The 16376-nt window shown below is 46.8% G+C and overlaps 1 protein-coding gene across 2 annotated transcripts; it reads left to right on the top strand.

Annotated features, from left to right (window-relative positions):
- Positions 1-966: 966 nt before the first annotated feature.
- RIC3 (RIC3 acetylcholine receptor chaperone) lies at positions 967-15671 on the top strand. 2 transcript variants are annotated; one of them, XM_073545213.1, is made up of 6 exons: positions 967-1228; positions 3863-4071; positions 4226-4304; positions 4447-4540; positions 12063-12208; positions 13214-15671. In XM_073545213.1, the coding sequence occupies exons 1-6, from the start codon at positions 1111-1113 to the stop codon at positions 13675-13677; spliced, it is 1110 nt and encodes a 369-aa protein (XP_073401314.1). In that variant the 5' UTR covers positions 967-1110; the 3' UTR covers positions 13678-15671. The 2 variants fall into 2 exon arrangements, with proteins under 2 accessions (XP_073401314.1, XP_073401315.1); XM_073545214.1 differs by lacking the exon at positions 967-1228 and adding an exon at positions 1255-1767.
- Positions 15672-16376: the final 705 nt, after the last annotated feature.

The following is a 16376-nucleotide window of genomic DNA, read 5'->3' on the forward strand; positions in this document are numbered from 1 at the left end:
ATTGCTCCCACAGTTGATTTCTTCACTCCAAGCTGGTTGGCTATTGCAGATTCAGTCTTCCCAGCCTGGTGCAGGGCTACAATTTTGTTTCTGGTGTCCTTTGACAGCTCTTTGGTCTTCACCATAGTGGAGTTTGGAGTCAGACTGTTTGAGGGTGTGCACAGGTGTCTTTTTATACTGATAACAAGTTTAAACAGGTGCCATTACTACAGGTAATGAGTGGAGGAAAGAGGAGACTCTTAAAGAAGAAGTTACAGGTCTGTGAGAGGCAGAAATCTTGATTACTTGTTTCTGACCAAATACTTATTTTCCACCATAATATGCAAATAAAATGAAAAAAAAAAGACAATGTGATTTTCTGGATTTTTTTTTCTCAGTTTGTCTCCCATAGTTGAGGTCTACCTATGATGTAAATTACAGACGCCTCTCATCTTTTTAAGTGGTGGAACTTGCACTATTGCTGACTGACTAAATACTTTTTTGCCCCACTGTATGTAACATTGTATCATCTATGTAACACTGTATCATCTATGTAATATTGTATCTATGTAACACTGTATCATCTATGTAATATTGTATCTATGTAACACTGTATCATCTATGTAATATTGTATCTATGTAACACTGTATCATCTATGTAATATTGTATCTATGTAACACTGTATCATCTATGTAATATTGTATCTATGTAACACTGTATCATCTATGTAATATTGTATCTATGTAACACTGTATCATCTATGTAATATTGTATCTATGTAACACTGTATCATCTATGTAATATTGTATCTATGTAACATTGTATCATCTATGTAGCACTGTATCATCTATGTAATATTGTATCTATGTAACATTGTATCATCTATGTCACTTGCATGCTCTCGCCATGTAACATTGTTTCCGCTGACTGTTCACATGGAGGGAGAGATGCTGGGGATACAGGTCTGGCAGGAGTGAGCATGGACCAATAGGGCGGCTGGCATCGCTGGCCAATAGGACTGCGTGTTGCATTGTCCGCAGGCTGCAGAGGCGCAGCCATTGGTGCAGCAGTTTATTATGACACTGGAGAGCTCTTTTGCAGCAGTGATCTCCAGGAAATTGTGATCCAAAATGGCCTTATCCACTCTCCAGAAGGTGGTCATGTTCTCCGGCCTGGTGCTGTGTGTGTCCCTGCTCCTACCCAAAACCTTCCTGAACAGGGGGAAGCCATCACTGCAGCAGTCGGAGGGTAAGCTGCCAGCTCTGCATGTCGTGGGCTGGGAGGGAGCATGATAGAAGAGACATCCCACACCCCTGTCCCTAATCCAGGGGGATAGCGTGCCAGTGCGGAGATGGGGGTCCTGGGCCTTACATGTGGCCCCTCTTCTCCAGGCTCCATAGCTTGGAATCATTTTTCTCACTATACCTAAATACCCTGAGCAAAGAATAGAGATTCCTGGAGCCACATGTGTCCGAGAGGAGCGAATACTTTGAAATTTGGAGTTGTCACACCAAGTGTAATAAGCAGAGAATTGATTTGTCATTACTCACAAGCCCAGAAAACACGAGTGCAACACTCTGAGGTCTTCTAGGACTGCAGTGAACACTTCCCAAGCTGTGCAAGGGACGCCGTCAGCCCAGAATGACTGCGCAAACCAAGTCCAGGCGCTCCGTGCTCTCGGCGCCACTAATCATTTATCCATTCCCACCGGCTTGTTTTCCTTCTCCACTCTATGAAGTCAGAGCTGCCAATCAAAGAAGATGGGGAAGGGAGAGCGAAACAACCAGGTGAGAAGCTGCACTTTAATGATTGGCCGCCATGATGTGCCGAGCGCCTGTGCTTGGCTTCAGCAGCCATTCTGTGCTGACAGCGCCCCCTACAGGCGGACGCAGCCTTAGTAATGTCCGAGTGACAGGGCAGCAGTGAGCAGCCACTGCATCCATCTGTGATGTTCAGGCGGCATTCACACATCAGGATTTGCTCAGTTTCACATCAGTGTTTTTATGCCAAAACCAAGACGGGAAGTCTAAAAAGCTTCAATTGAGAGATTGCCGCCTGTCCGGTGTGTTGGGGATTCTCCTGGTTTGGGCATAAAACACTGATGAGGGAATGAGACTTTATTCGGTGTTTTCTGGTTTCTCTCAATTTTTTCTATTTCTGAGCTGTGACGTCTCCTCACTATCCAGATTCTCTATCACTCCCTGCCTCAGCTGCTATACAGGCTATGCTAGTCCATGCTTGGCTGCACGGTTCAATGGGGTAACCCCAGGGACCGCACAGTATTATAGAGAAGCCCCCGGGACCGCACAGTATTATAGAGAAGCCCCCTGGACCGCACGGTATTATAGATAAGTCCCCGGGGTCACACGGTACTATGGGGAAGCCCCCGGGGTCCGCACAGTATTATAGAGAAGCCCCCGGGACCGTACGGTATTATAGATAAGTCCCCGGGGTCGCACGGTATTATGGGGAAGCCCCCGGGACTGCACGGTATTATAGGGAAGCCCCCGTGACCGCACGGTACTATGGGGAAGTCCCCGAGACCGCACGGTACTATGGGGAAGCCCCCGAGACCGCACGGTATTATGGGGAAGTCCCCGAGACCGCACGGTACTATGGGGAAGCCCCCGAGACCGCACGGTATTATAGAGAAGCCCCCGAGACCGCACGGTATTATAGAGAAGCCCCCGGGACTGCAAGGTATTATGAGGAAGCCCCTGGTACCGGGAGATACCCAGGTTATACCATCAGTACATATATAATTATATACAGGAGATGCCCAGGTTATACCAGCTGTACATATAACCTGGGCATCTCCTGTATATAATTATATATGTACAGCCGGTATAACCTGGGTATCTCCTGTATATAATTATATATGTACAGATGCTATAACCTGGGCATCTCCTGTATATAATTATATATGTACAGCCGGTATAACCTGGGTATCTCCTGTATATAATGATATATGTACAGATGCTATAACCTGGATATCTCCTGTATATAACTGTATATGTAGAGCCGGTATGACCTGGGCATCTCCTGTATATAATTATATGTACAGCCGGTATAACCTGGGCATCTCCTGTATATAATGATATATGTACAGCTGCTATAACCTGGATATCTCCTGTATATAACTGTATATGTAGAGCCGGTATGACCTGGGCATCTCCTGTATATAATTATATATGTACAGCCGGTATAACCTGGGCATCTCCTGTATATAATTATATATGTACAGCTGGTATAACCTGGGCATCTCCTGTACATAATTATATATGTACAGCTGGTATAACCTGGGCATCTCCTGTATATAATTATATATGTACAGCCGATATAACCTGGGCATCTCCTGTATATAATTATATATGTACAGCCGGTATAACCTGGGCATCTCCTGTATATAATGATATATGTACAGCCGGTATAACCTAGATATCTCCTGTATATAATTACATATGTACAGCTGCTATAACCTGGATATCTCCTGTATATAATTATATATGTACAGCTGGTATAACCTGGACATCTCCTGTATATGACTCTTCAGGTCTCTTCATCAGGCATAGACTAATACAACATCTGAAGAATCACATATTTATGCACAATACAGCACAGAAAAAATGCAGAAAATTTTTTCTGTGCTGTATTGTGCATAAATATGTGATTCTTCAGATGTTGTATTAGTCTTTGCCTGATGAAGAGACCTGAAGAGTCTGGAAAGCTGCAATGTGTCACCATCTTTTCAGTTAGCCATTAAAAGGCATCAACCACTGAGGACTCTCAATTCTGAATATTTTTCTATCTACTGGCTAACACGGTACAGAGACATACATCTCTACTTTTAACTACACTAATCTTCCTTCATTGACTCTGCAGGAAATCCTGGCCGTTTTCCCTCTGCGGTTCCTCATGGGAAGCCCGTGGAGGGCAGGGGAGGGGGCTTTTCGCGATCCCACTTATCTGAAGCGGTGTCTAAGGCGAAGGCTGGTGGCGGAGGCAGTAACAGCCGGCAGAGTCTGGTGGGGCAGATCATACCCATCTATGGATTTGGCATATTATTATATATCCTCTACATACTTTTCAAGGTGAGGAATATCTTTGGTTCTGTTGTGTTCTGCACAGCGGTCAGTGGTGTAATAATCTGCAGAACATTTCACTTTGGGTCTTTGCGGATCATTTATGTGCACTTGGAGACTTCTTTTTTTCTGTTATCACTTTTCGGGTCGTTATTATTTTCAGCTTTCGTCTAAAGGCAGAAATGCGAAGACTGAGCCCAAAAGTGTCCCCACTGCTAACGGGAACCTGAAGAGGAAGATCAGTGAGTGCCACGTAATATAATGATTGTCCGCTACAATTATCTCTTCGTACAAAGGGGTGGGGCCTTCCTTACACAAGCCACACCCCACTGGGTTATAATGGAAGCTGTCTAATTGTTACAATGTATCGTCTTCTGTTCTCAGCGGATTACGAGCTCAGCCAGCTACAGGATAAACTGAAGGAGACGGAAGATGCCATGGAGAAAATCATTCACCGCCTGGGGCCCGACAACGACAGGTGAGGAGCCCATGATCACTAGACATGGGGCTATTCTTTATATTTGTGGATTGCTGGTCAGACACAGGGGATCTCCTTCATCAGGCCTGGTGTTGGCGCACAGTGCAGAGCTCCGTATTATGTTCTGACACAGCGCTCTGCACTGGGGTGATTTATCCTGGGGAGCACAGAGGTCCTGATGCCACCACTGCTGAGAAGGAAGGAACCGCAGGGAGGAGAAATGTCATCGTCATTATGGGGGGCCACCTCGCCATCGGTGCAGGAGCGGCCACCTCGCCATCATTACAGGAGCGGCCGCCTCGCCATCATTACGGGAGCCCCCGTCAATGAAATCGTAGAGATTTCTCACTCATCCTCCTTTCAGATCAATTCCAGCAGCAGCTGCACTCCTCCATATGGACGGACACAAGCCTTGCACAGGACACTGCAGGGGCAGCATTGTCAGATCGTCTCTGTGCAGCAACATTTTTTTAAAAAATACAGTAGGGAAAATTAGTATTTGATCCCTTGGTGATTTTGTAAGTTTGTCCACTGACAGACATGAACGGTCTATAATTTTAAGGGACGGTTAAATTTAACATTGAGGGATAGAACATCAAAAATAAAATCCAGAAAATCACATTGTATAAATTATATACCCTTATTCGCATTTTGCAGTGAGAAATAAGTATTTGATCCCTCTGGCAAACAAGACTTAATACTTGGTGGTAAAACCCTTGTTGGCAGGCTCAGCAGTCAGACGTGTCTTGTAGTTGATGATGAGGTTTGCGCACATGTCAGGGGGAGTTTTGCTCCACTCCTCTTTACAGATCATCTCTAAAGCATGAAGATTTTGAGGCTGTCGCTTGGCCACTCAGAGCTTCAACTCCCTCCATAAGTTTTCTGTGGGAATAAGGTCTGGAGACTGGCTAGCCACTCCATGACCTTAATGTAATTCTTTTTCAGCCACTGCTTTGCTGCCTTCCCTGTATGATTTGGGTCATTGTCTTGCTGGAAGACCCAGCCACGACCCATTTTTAATGTCCTGGTGGAGGGAAGGAGGTTGTCACTCAGGATTTTACGGTACACGACTCCATCCATTCTCACATTGATGCGGTGGAGTAGTCCTGTGCCCTTAGCAGAGAAACACCCCAAAAACATATTTCTACCTCCATGCTTGACAGTGGGGATTGTGTTCTTTGGGTCATAGGCAGCATTTCTCTTCCTCCTGACCACAGCACCTTCTCCCAATCACTCACAGAATCATCCAGGTGTTCATTGGGAAGCTTCAGACGGGCTGCACATGTGCCTTCTTGAGCAGGGGGACCTTGCGGGCACTGCAGGATTGTAAATCTTTATGGTGTAATGTGTTACCAATGGTTTTCTTGGTGACTCTGATCCCAGCTGCATTGAGATCATTAACAAGTTCCCCTGTGTAGTTTTGGGCTGATTTCTCACCTTCCTCATGATGAAGGATACCCCACGAGGTGAGATTTTGCATGGTGCCCCAGATCGATGTCCATTGACAGTCACTTTGTATTTCTTCCATTTTCTTACTATTGCACCAGCAGTTGTCGCCTTCTCACCCAGCATCTTAGTTATGGTTTTGTAGCCCATTTCATCTTTGGGCACATCTATGATCTTGTCCCTGACATCCTTACAAAGCTCTTTGGTCTTGCCCATGTTGTAGAGGATAGATTCTGACTGACTGAGTCTGTGGACAGGATTCTTTTATTAAGGTGACAATGTAAGACAGCTGTCTGTAAAGGTCCCGTTACATTTAGCGATGCACCAGCGATCCCAACAACAATATGACCCGGTCAGGAACGCTGGTGCATCGCTAAATGGTCGGTAGTGAGCTGCCAAACAGGCAGATCTCACCAACGACGCAGCAGCGGTCAGGGTCGCTACTTACCTGTCACACGCAGCGATGACGATTTCCGCCTGCATCCATGCGTTGCTCATCGGCGCCATTCAGAAGAAAATGGCCCAGGATGCACCAGCGTCCCGCCAGCGAGAAGAAAACAGCCCAGGATGTTCTCGCGCGATCAGAGATATCCAGCGGGGTCAGAGGTAAGTGTCACATGTAGCAAGATCGCTATGTGTAAGGCCCTTAATGCAGATAACCGTTGATTAGGAGCGTCTAACTGGTCAGTAGGAGCCAGAACTCTTAATGGTTGGTAGGGGATCAAATACTTATTTCCACTGCAAAATGCAAATAAATTTAGATAATTTATACAATGTGATTTTCTGGATTTTATTTTGATGTTCTATCTCTCAATGTTAAAATTAACCGTCCCTTAAAATTATAGACTGTTCATGTATTTGTCAGTGGACAAACTTACAAAATCAGCAAGGGTTAAAATATGTCACGGTCACAGGCGTGTCTGGACGCAGCGAGTACCGCAAGGCGAACCCATGTGACGCACGTGACCCTGGATACAGTGCCTCCAGTGGAGCGAATTTAAACACATGCAGCTGGATACACCGCCTCCAACTGGCGAATTTAGACATTACACGTATATACAAGTCTGGAAACCCCGCCTCCAGTAAGGCGAATTTAAACAATAAGGGAAACATTAACAATGGTGGGCCCTGCGATACGGAATAGGGAAGTGGAGACCTCCTGTACTCCCCTGAGCCAGTGTCCCTGCACTCCTAACGTTCCCTATGCCGGTTCCGCACCGGGCGCGCAATAGGAACCTAAAAACCCTAGCTTGCCCTGAACCTAAACCCTTACTAGGGAATTGGTCGGTGCGGAAACTAATCCCACCACTGCACTAAAACACATGAGGAAAAATGACAAAACAGGGGAAACACCACTTAACTTTGCTCTGTTGCGTACGCTCCTAGCAACAGAGCCCACCACCTGCGTGCATCTTCTCCTCCACCCGGATCCATCACCATAATCGGATCCATCACAGTGCAGCCTTGGAGCAGAGTCCACCACCAATTGCAGCTGTCCAGTAAGAGTCCCAAAGATGAGTTCAGCTCCTGCCCAAAAAGTCAAGCATGCTTGAGTCCAGCTCTCAGCAACCAAGTCCCGCATGCTGAGTGCAACTCTCTCCATAGTCGTCACTCCACCAAGCCATGCAAGCACCTCCTGCCGACACCATAAACTGACTGCACCACGCCATGCCAGCCCTTCTTGCAGACCATCTACCTGCCACTCGTCCCCTCTGGCTGGGCTGCGCAGGACTCATGTTCAGCTCCTTCTTTCACCCAGGCTTCCTTGTGAATGACTTTACACACAATCAATGTCACCAACCCTGACTGAACCCACCTGGCTCCCTTTTATAGAGCCTAACACCTGATTTGTAATTGCGTGCACATTAACCCGAAAACTAAGGTGCGATACCACTCACCACCACTGGGCAACTTAGAATGAACGACATCACGTATAATAATTCTACTGGCCACCGGGGGCAATCAACCCACTTTGGCACCTAGCCAAAGGAAAAAAGTTCACTTTGTCCATTTAAACTGTCAGACCCACCTTGGATCATGACAAAATACTTATTTAATCCACTGTACATCCAGATGTCAAAATGCTTAATTTTCCATTAGCTATTTAGTTTCCATGAGGACTATACTAATGAGTTCAGAGCTGCAGGAAAGCAAGAAATCTCCTGCTTCTAGCCGTCTACAGTTATATGATATGCAAAACACAAGCCGCGGAGACACCATCACATTTCTCAACGCAAGCAATGACTAGCCAGGTCTCTCCCCGGGAAGGAACATGTTGAGAAACATGTGATGGTGTCTCCGCAGTGTTGGATGTTGATCTCTGAGTTCATTCATCCTCATTTTTCACAGTCTTCTACTAGGCATTGCTCCTACTGGCCAGTTTCCTACTCCACACTGATGAGGGGTAATACCCCGAAACAGCCGTCTATGGATGGATACCATGTTTTAGCATAGGTGGCTTCCTTCATTGGAGACTGCCCTTCCCGTGGTTGTTCCTTCCCGGGGAAAGACCTGGCTAGTCATTGCTTGCGTTGAGAAACATGTGATGGTGTCTCCGCGGCTTGTGTTTTGCATATTTTTACATATTTCCCATAAGGGATGGGGGCATTGCTCTAGAATCACTGCGTTGAGAAACGTGATGGTGTCTCCGCAGTGTTGGATAATGATCTCCATGAGATCATTCATCCTCATTTTTTACAGTTATTTGATGTCCAGTCTGAGGTCATGTACAGGAGAGCAGAACCTAAGAGGACGGAATGGATAATGTGCAAACCAGAGGGTGGAGACATTATGCCCTTATTTATTATTTACTCCAAGTGGATATATTGTATCATAAGGGGAGGGGAAAAAAGAACAGGACATCTGGGCAATCACTATATGTGATTACAATCTATTACTCCCCGTTATCAGCCATTACTGGGGGAGGAGACTGTAGGACAGGAGACTACAATCTATTACTCCCTGTTATCAGCCATTACAGGGGGAGGAGATTGTAGGACAGGAGACTACAATCTATTACTCCCCGTTATCAGCCATTACTGGGGGAGGAGACTGTAGGACAGGAGACTACAATCTATTACTCCCTGTTATCAGCCATTACTGGAGGAGGAGACTGTAGGACAGGAGACTACAATCTATTACTCCCCGTTATCGGCCATTACTGGGGGAGGAGACTGTAGGACAGGAGACTACAATCTATTACTCCCCGTTATCAGCCATTACTGGGGGAGGAGACTGTAGGACAGGAGACTACAATCTATTACTCCCCGTTATCAGCCATTACTGGGGGAGGAGACTGTAGGACAGGACACTACAATCTATTACTCCCCGTTATCAGCCATTACTGGGGGAGGAGATTGTAGGACAGGAGACTACAATCTATTACTCCCCGTTATCAGCCATTACTGGGGGAGGAGACTGTAGGACAGGAGACTACAATCTATTACTCCCCGTTATCAGCCATTACTGGGGGAGGAGACTGTAGGACAGGAGACTACAATCTATTACTCCCCGTTATCAGCCATTACTGGGGGAGGAGACTGTAGTACAGGAGACTACAATCTATTACTCCCTGTTATCAGCCATTACTGGGGAGGAGACTGTAGGACAGGAGACTACAATCTATTACTCCCCGTTATCAGCCATTACTGGGGGAGGAGACTGTAGGACAGGAGACTACAATCTATTACTCCCCGTTATCAGCCATTACTGGGGGAGGAGACTGTAGGACAGGAGGCTACAATCTATTACTCCCCGTTATCAGCCATTACTGGGGAGGAGACTGTAGGACAGGAGACTACAATCTATTACTCCCCGTTATCAGCCATTACTGGGGGAGGAGACTGTAGGACAGGAGACTACAATCTATTACTCCCTGTTATCAGCCATTACTGGAGGAGGAGACTGTAGGACAGGAGACTACAATCTATTACTCCCTGTTATCAGCCAATACTGGAGGAGGAGACTGTAGGACAGGAGACTACAATCTATTACTCCCCGTTATCAGCCATTACTGGAGGAGGAGACTGTAGGACAGGAGACTACAATCTATTACTCCCCATTATCAGCCATTACTGGGGGAGGAGACTGTAGGACAGGAGACTACAATCTATTACTCCCTGTTATCAGCCATTACTGGAGGAGGAGACTGTAGGACAGGAGACTACAATCTATTACTCCCCGTTATCAGCCATTACTGGAGGAGGAGACTGTAGGACAGGAGACTACAATCTATTACTCCCCGTTATCAGCCATTACTGGAGGAGGAGACTGTAGGACAGGAGACTACAATCTATTACTCCCTGTTATCAGCCATTACTGGAGGAGGAGACTGTAGGACAGGAGACTACAATCTATTACTCCCCGTTATCAGCCATTACTGGGGGAGGAGACTGTAGGACAGGAGACTACAATCTATTACTTCTCGTTATCAGCCGTTACTGGGTGAGGAGACTGTAGGACAGGAGACTACAATCTATTACTCCCCGTTATCAGCCATTACTGGGGGAGGAGACTGTAGGACAGGAGACTACAATCTATTACTCCCTGTTATCAGCCATTACTGGAGGAGGAGACTGTAGGACAGGAGACTACAATCTATTACTCCCTGTTATCAGCCATTACTGGGGGAGGAGACTGTAGGACAGGAGACTACAATCTATTACTTCTCGTTATCAGCCGTTACTGGGTGAGGAGACTGTAGGACAGGAGACTACAATCTATTACTCCCTGTTATCAGCCATTACTGGGGGAGGAGACTGTAGGACGGGAGACTACAATCTATTACTCCCTGTTATCAGCCATTACTGGAGGAGGAGACTGTAGGACAGGAGACTACAATCTATTACTCCCTGTTATCAGCCATTACTGGGGGAGGAGACTGTAGGACAGGAGACTACAATCTATTACTTCTCGTTATCAGCCATTACTGGGTGAGGAGACTGTAGGACAGGAGACTACAATCTATTACTCCCTGTTATCAGCCATTACTGGGGGAGGAGACTGTAGGACAGGAGACTACAATCTATTACTTCTCGTTATCAGCCATTACTGGGTGAGGAGACTGTAGGACGGGAGACTACAATCTATTACTCCCTGTTATCAGCCATTACTGGGGGAGGAGACTGTAGGACGGGAGACTACAATCTATTACTCCCTGTTATCAGCCATTACTGGAGGAGGAGACTGTAGGACAGGAGACTACAATCTATTACTCCCTGTTATCAGCCATTACTGGGGGAGGAGACTGTAGGACAGGAGACTACAATCTATTACTCCCTGTTATCAGCCATTACTGGGGGAGGAGACTGTAGGACAGGAGACTACAATCTATTACTCCCTGTTATCAGCCATTACTGGGGGAGGAGACTGTAGGACAGGAGACTACAATCTATTACTTCTCGTTATCAGCCGTTACTGGGTGAGGAGACTGTAGGACAGGAGACTACAATCTATTACTCCCTGTTATCAGCCATTACTGGGGGAGGAGACTGTAGGACAGGAGACTACAATCTATTACTTCTCGTTATCAGCCGTTACTGGGTGAGGAGACTGTAGGACAGGAGACTACAATCTATTACTCCCTGTTATCAGCCATTACTGGGGGAGGAGACTGTAGGACAGGAGACTACAATCTATTACTTCTCGTTATCAGCCGTTACTGGGTGAGGAGACTGTAGGACAGGAGACTACAATCTATTACTTCTCGTTATCAGCCGTTACTGGGTGAGGAGACTGTAGGACAGGAGACTACAATCTATTACTCCCTGTTATCAGCCATTACTGGGTGAGGAGACTGTAGGACAGGAGACTACAATCTATTACTCCCTGTTATCAGCCATTACTGGGGAGGAGACAGTAGGACAGGAAACTACTCCCTGTTATCAGCCATTCCAGACTGCAGAGGGTGACTAATTTTCTCTCCTGAATTTTTGCTCTTCTGATCTGACATTTTTGGTAACCGCTCTGGGAACTGATTTTGTAACCTGGCATTCATATGGGGCCCTCGGTTATAATCTGTGTGGGGGACGGGGTGCAGCTGTCGATGTCTTTGGTTATAATCTTATATTTATTGCAGAGAGAATAATGTCAGTAACGACGAGGAGCAACAACTGCTACAGAGACTGAAGGAAATCACTCGGGTCATGAAGAAAGGAAAGATCCTGGACGGCATCTCACCAGAGCAAGAAGCCGAAGAGGCTCCGTACATGGAGGAATGGGAAGGTGAGTTAATGTGGAAACAGTCAGCATGTCATCATTAATATTAACCATACTTTGCTTTCCATACTTGTCACTGGGATCTATAGTAAGTGCCGCTCTGGTGGTGACTGGAGGATGAGACACGATGTAATACCACAATAACGACTGCAGCTCTGGAGGGGACTTGAGGATGAGCTGTGATAGTTTTCATGTGTATTGTGTAGTCACCAATAGTCGTACACACTGTACTTGTCTCTGTACTGGGAGATTGACTGCACTGGTTTTACTTTGGGGGATGGCGCCCCGGATCTGGAATCTTGATCTACCTTTGTCGGGTAAAGGGGATGCGGGGCCCCGACAGGTTTCTGTTTTTCTCTGTTTATCCATTTCACTCGATGAGGCTTTAGTTCTGGATATGAGAATTGGTACAATGGTTGGAAGCTTATACTGTGCCTATTGGAGTGTGGTTCCCCCCAGTGACATGACACTGATAAGCAATGTGTTCTTCTCCATGGGAACGAGTCCCCGATTTTAAAGGTCTTGTGCACTACTCATACAGCCCCTCAGTAAAATAATAGCACTTGTAGTCCTCTCCGTTGCTGGCTCTCTGGTGGCGTCAGCACCGTCTCTCCCAGGGCTATTGGGCCATTGTGTCAGGCAATCCCTGCAGCCAATCAGCAGCTGCTTTACTCTCCGCTGCGTCAGATAACTGGCATCCGAAGGAATTGGGAGCTGCTGCTACTCTCACTTTTTGTGGATGTCGGATTTGTCCGAAGCAGCCGCTGATTGGCTGCAGGGATTGCCTGACATAATGGCACTTGAGCCCTGGGAGAGCCAGTGCTCACACAGTCAGGGAATATAAGTGATGTTTTACTGACGGGGAAACCGAGGGAATCAGAAGGGGCTGTCCAAGTAGTGGATGACCCTTTTAATCATGCAATAATTGGGGGCAGTGCAGCTTTCTGTCCTTGTGCAGCGCTACTCTGGACATTGTTTCAATGTTGCAGTCAAGTTTTCCTCTTGTCACAGGTTACCCAGAAGAGACGTATCCAGTTTACGACAGGTCCGAGTGCAGGAAGAGACCCAGTACAATTCTGGTGGACCCCTCGCTGCTGGACCAGCCCTCGGCAGAAGAGATAGCCGAGCAGATGGAATTCATGGAAGATTATAATCGTTACTACACAGAGGACCCAGCGGAGGACAGGAGTACTGGGGTGACGACGTATGAACCTTGTGATGACGCCCAGCACAGCCCTCTCCTCCGCCCAGAGGACGAGATGTGCACGGAGGAGCAGAGTGATGATGATGACCCCGCCATTATAGCGGAGAACGCTGGCTTCATCCCCGACACAGATAGTGACGGGGAGCAGGGACCGGAAGCTTCAGGGACACATCCTGCTGTTAATGGAAACTTACTGGAAACAATCAGCAATTCAGTCAGTGATGAGGCTCAGTCTCTGCGAAAGAGGAGCAAAAAGACTCCAGATTGCTAACCACCCATACTGTGCTAGGAGATAAGATACTGTAGAAGTGGGGCGACCCAGGAGCGACCACAGAGGTGCAGCAAGAAGCACCCGACACCGACCGTGGGTCACACGTGACAATATGCCGTACAGGGTTTATAGAGCGAAAGTATTCACACTTGTCTAACATGTATCATCATTGTCACATTGTGCTGCAAAGAAATCACAGGAATTCTGAACCCCCAGACACAGAGCTCCGACAGATGTATCATGGTTATTACTGTCCTCCTTATTGAAAAAACAGAAATCAGCGTATACAGAGATACATAAGGTCCTGTCTGCAGCCACCACTAGGTGGAGCTCCCTGTATACAGAGATACATGATAAGGATCCTGTCTGCAGCCACCACTAGGGGGAGCTCCCTGTATACAGAGATACATAAGATCCAGTCTGCAGCCACCACTAGGGGAGCTCCCTGCATACAGAGATACATAAGATCCTGTCTGCAGCCACCACTAGGGGGAGCTCCCTGTATACAGAGATACATAAGATCCTGTCTGCAGCCACCACTAGGGGGAGCTCCCTGTATACAGAGATACATGATAAGGATCCTGTCTGCAGCCACCACTAGGGGGAGCTCCCTGTATACAGAGATACATAAGATCCTGTCTGCAGCCACCACTAGGGGAGCTCCCTGTATACAGAGATACATGATAAGAGCCTGTCTGCAGCCATCACTAGGGGGAGCTCCCTGTATAGAGATACATGATAAGATCCTGTCTGCAGCCACCACTAGGGGGAGCTCCCTGTATACAGAGATACATGATAAGATCCTGTCTGCAGACACCGCTAGGGGGAGCTCCCTGTATACAGAGATACATGATAAGATCCTGTCTGCACACACCACTAGGGGGAGCTCCCTGTATACAGAGACACATGATAAGATCCTGTCTGCAGCCTCCAATAGGGGGGGGGGGCTCCCTGTATACAGAGATACATGATAAGATCCTGTCTGCACACACCACTAGGGGCAGCTCCCTGTATACAGAGACACATGATAAGATCCTGTCTGCAGCCTCCACTAGGGGGGGGCTCCCTGTATACAGAGATACATGATAAGATCCTGTCTGCACACACCACTAGGGGGAGCTCCCTGTATACAGAGATACATGCTAAGATCCTGTCTGCAGCCTCCACTAGGGGGAGCTCCCTGTATACAGAGACACATGATAAGATCCTGTCTGCAGCCTCCACTAAGGGGGGGGCTCCCTGTATACAGAGATACATGATAAGATCCTGTCTGCAGACACCACTAGGGGGAGCTCCCTGTATACAGAGACACATGATAAGATCCTGTCTGCAGCCTCCACTAAGGGGGGGGGGGGCTCCCTGTATACAGAGATACATGATAAGATCCTGTCTGCAGACACCACTAGGGGGAGCTCCCTGTATACAGAGACACATGATAAGATTCTGTCTGCAGCCTCCACTGGGGGGGGGGCTCCCTGTATACAGAGATACATGATAAGATCCTGTCTGCAGTCACCACTAGGGGGAGCTCCCTGTATACAGAGATACATGATAAGATCTTGTCTGCACACACCACTAGGGGGAGCTCCCTGTATAGAGATACATGATAAGATCTTGTCTGCACACACCACTAGGGGGAGCTCCCTGTATACAGAGATACATAAGATCCTGTCTGCAGACACCACTAGGGGGAGCTCCCTGTATACAGAGATACATAAGATCCTGTCTGCAGACTCCACTAGGGGGACCTCCTTGTATACAGAGATACATAAGATCCTGTCTGCAGACTCCACTAGGGGGACCTCCTTGTATGCATCGAGCAGCACGCAGGAGCAGATGGAAGCTACACATGAATTCTGCTTGCATGTAGCCATGAGACATAAATGCAGCTGTATACACTAAATGTTCGGAGGTTTTTAATCAAGACTATTACTATTTTGTGTCATTTAAAAACTTTGGATACACAGATGCAATAAAAATGAATTGCAAAGATATACCCCGCACTCACCTCCACTATTATAAGATGAAACATGTATACTGGGTGTCTGAATTCCTCATCTCTGGTTGCTGTCAGCGAATTAGAACATTATTTTCTACTTCATGAGGCTGAAGCTTGCCGTGATCGGTTTCTGTTCACACACGGAGGATTGTTACAATCTGGTTAAAGATCTTTGTTTTCGCTTATGGGAGTTCTGTTCTTACATTGCCACGAACGCCTCAGCTGTGTGAGTAGGACGAGGTCATCAATTGCGTTTTTCTTAAAAGTCACTTTTTATGTCATTTTTTTTTTTGCCTTGTGTTGTTAGCGTATTAGTTACCATTTTTGTGCAAAAAATTATCGAAAATGGCGCAAGCGATTTAAGAGTCAAAAAATGTCTTCTCCTGTCTTTTACTGTATTTATAACCAATAAGCTTAAGTAGTCGCAAGTTTCAGGGAAAAACACCAGAAAGCGGAAAACAAAACAGGCAGCGCTTAGGAACAAAAAAAAAAAAAAAAAGACACAAAACAAAAAACAGGCAGAAAGGCAACAATGCTGCCCACCGTACACACGGACCCCCAGACTACGGTCTCACGAGCTGCGGGGTACGGCCGCTTCTCTGATGGATCACATCAGTCATGAAACTACATGAATTATTGTACGGTAACTTTCTAATCAATCCTTCACCACTTTCAATATCTCTGTTTACTGTCAGTGAAT

The sequence above is a fragment of the Dendrobates tinctorius genome, unplaced genomic scaffold (assembly GCF_039654945.1).
Source record: "Dendrobates tinctorius isolate UK_male_01 unplaced genomic scaffold, ASM3965494v1 ptg000142l, whole genome shotgun sequence".
Taxonomy (NCBI): domain Eukaryota; kingdom Metazoa; phylum Chordata; class Amphibia; order Anura; family Dendrobatidae; genus Dendrobates; species Dendrobates tinctorius.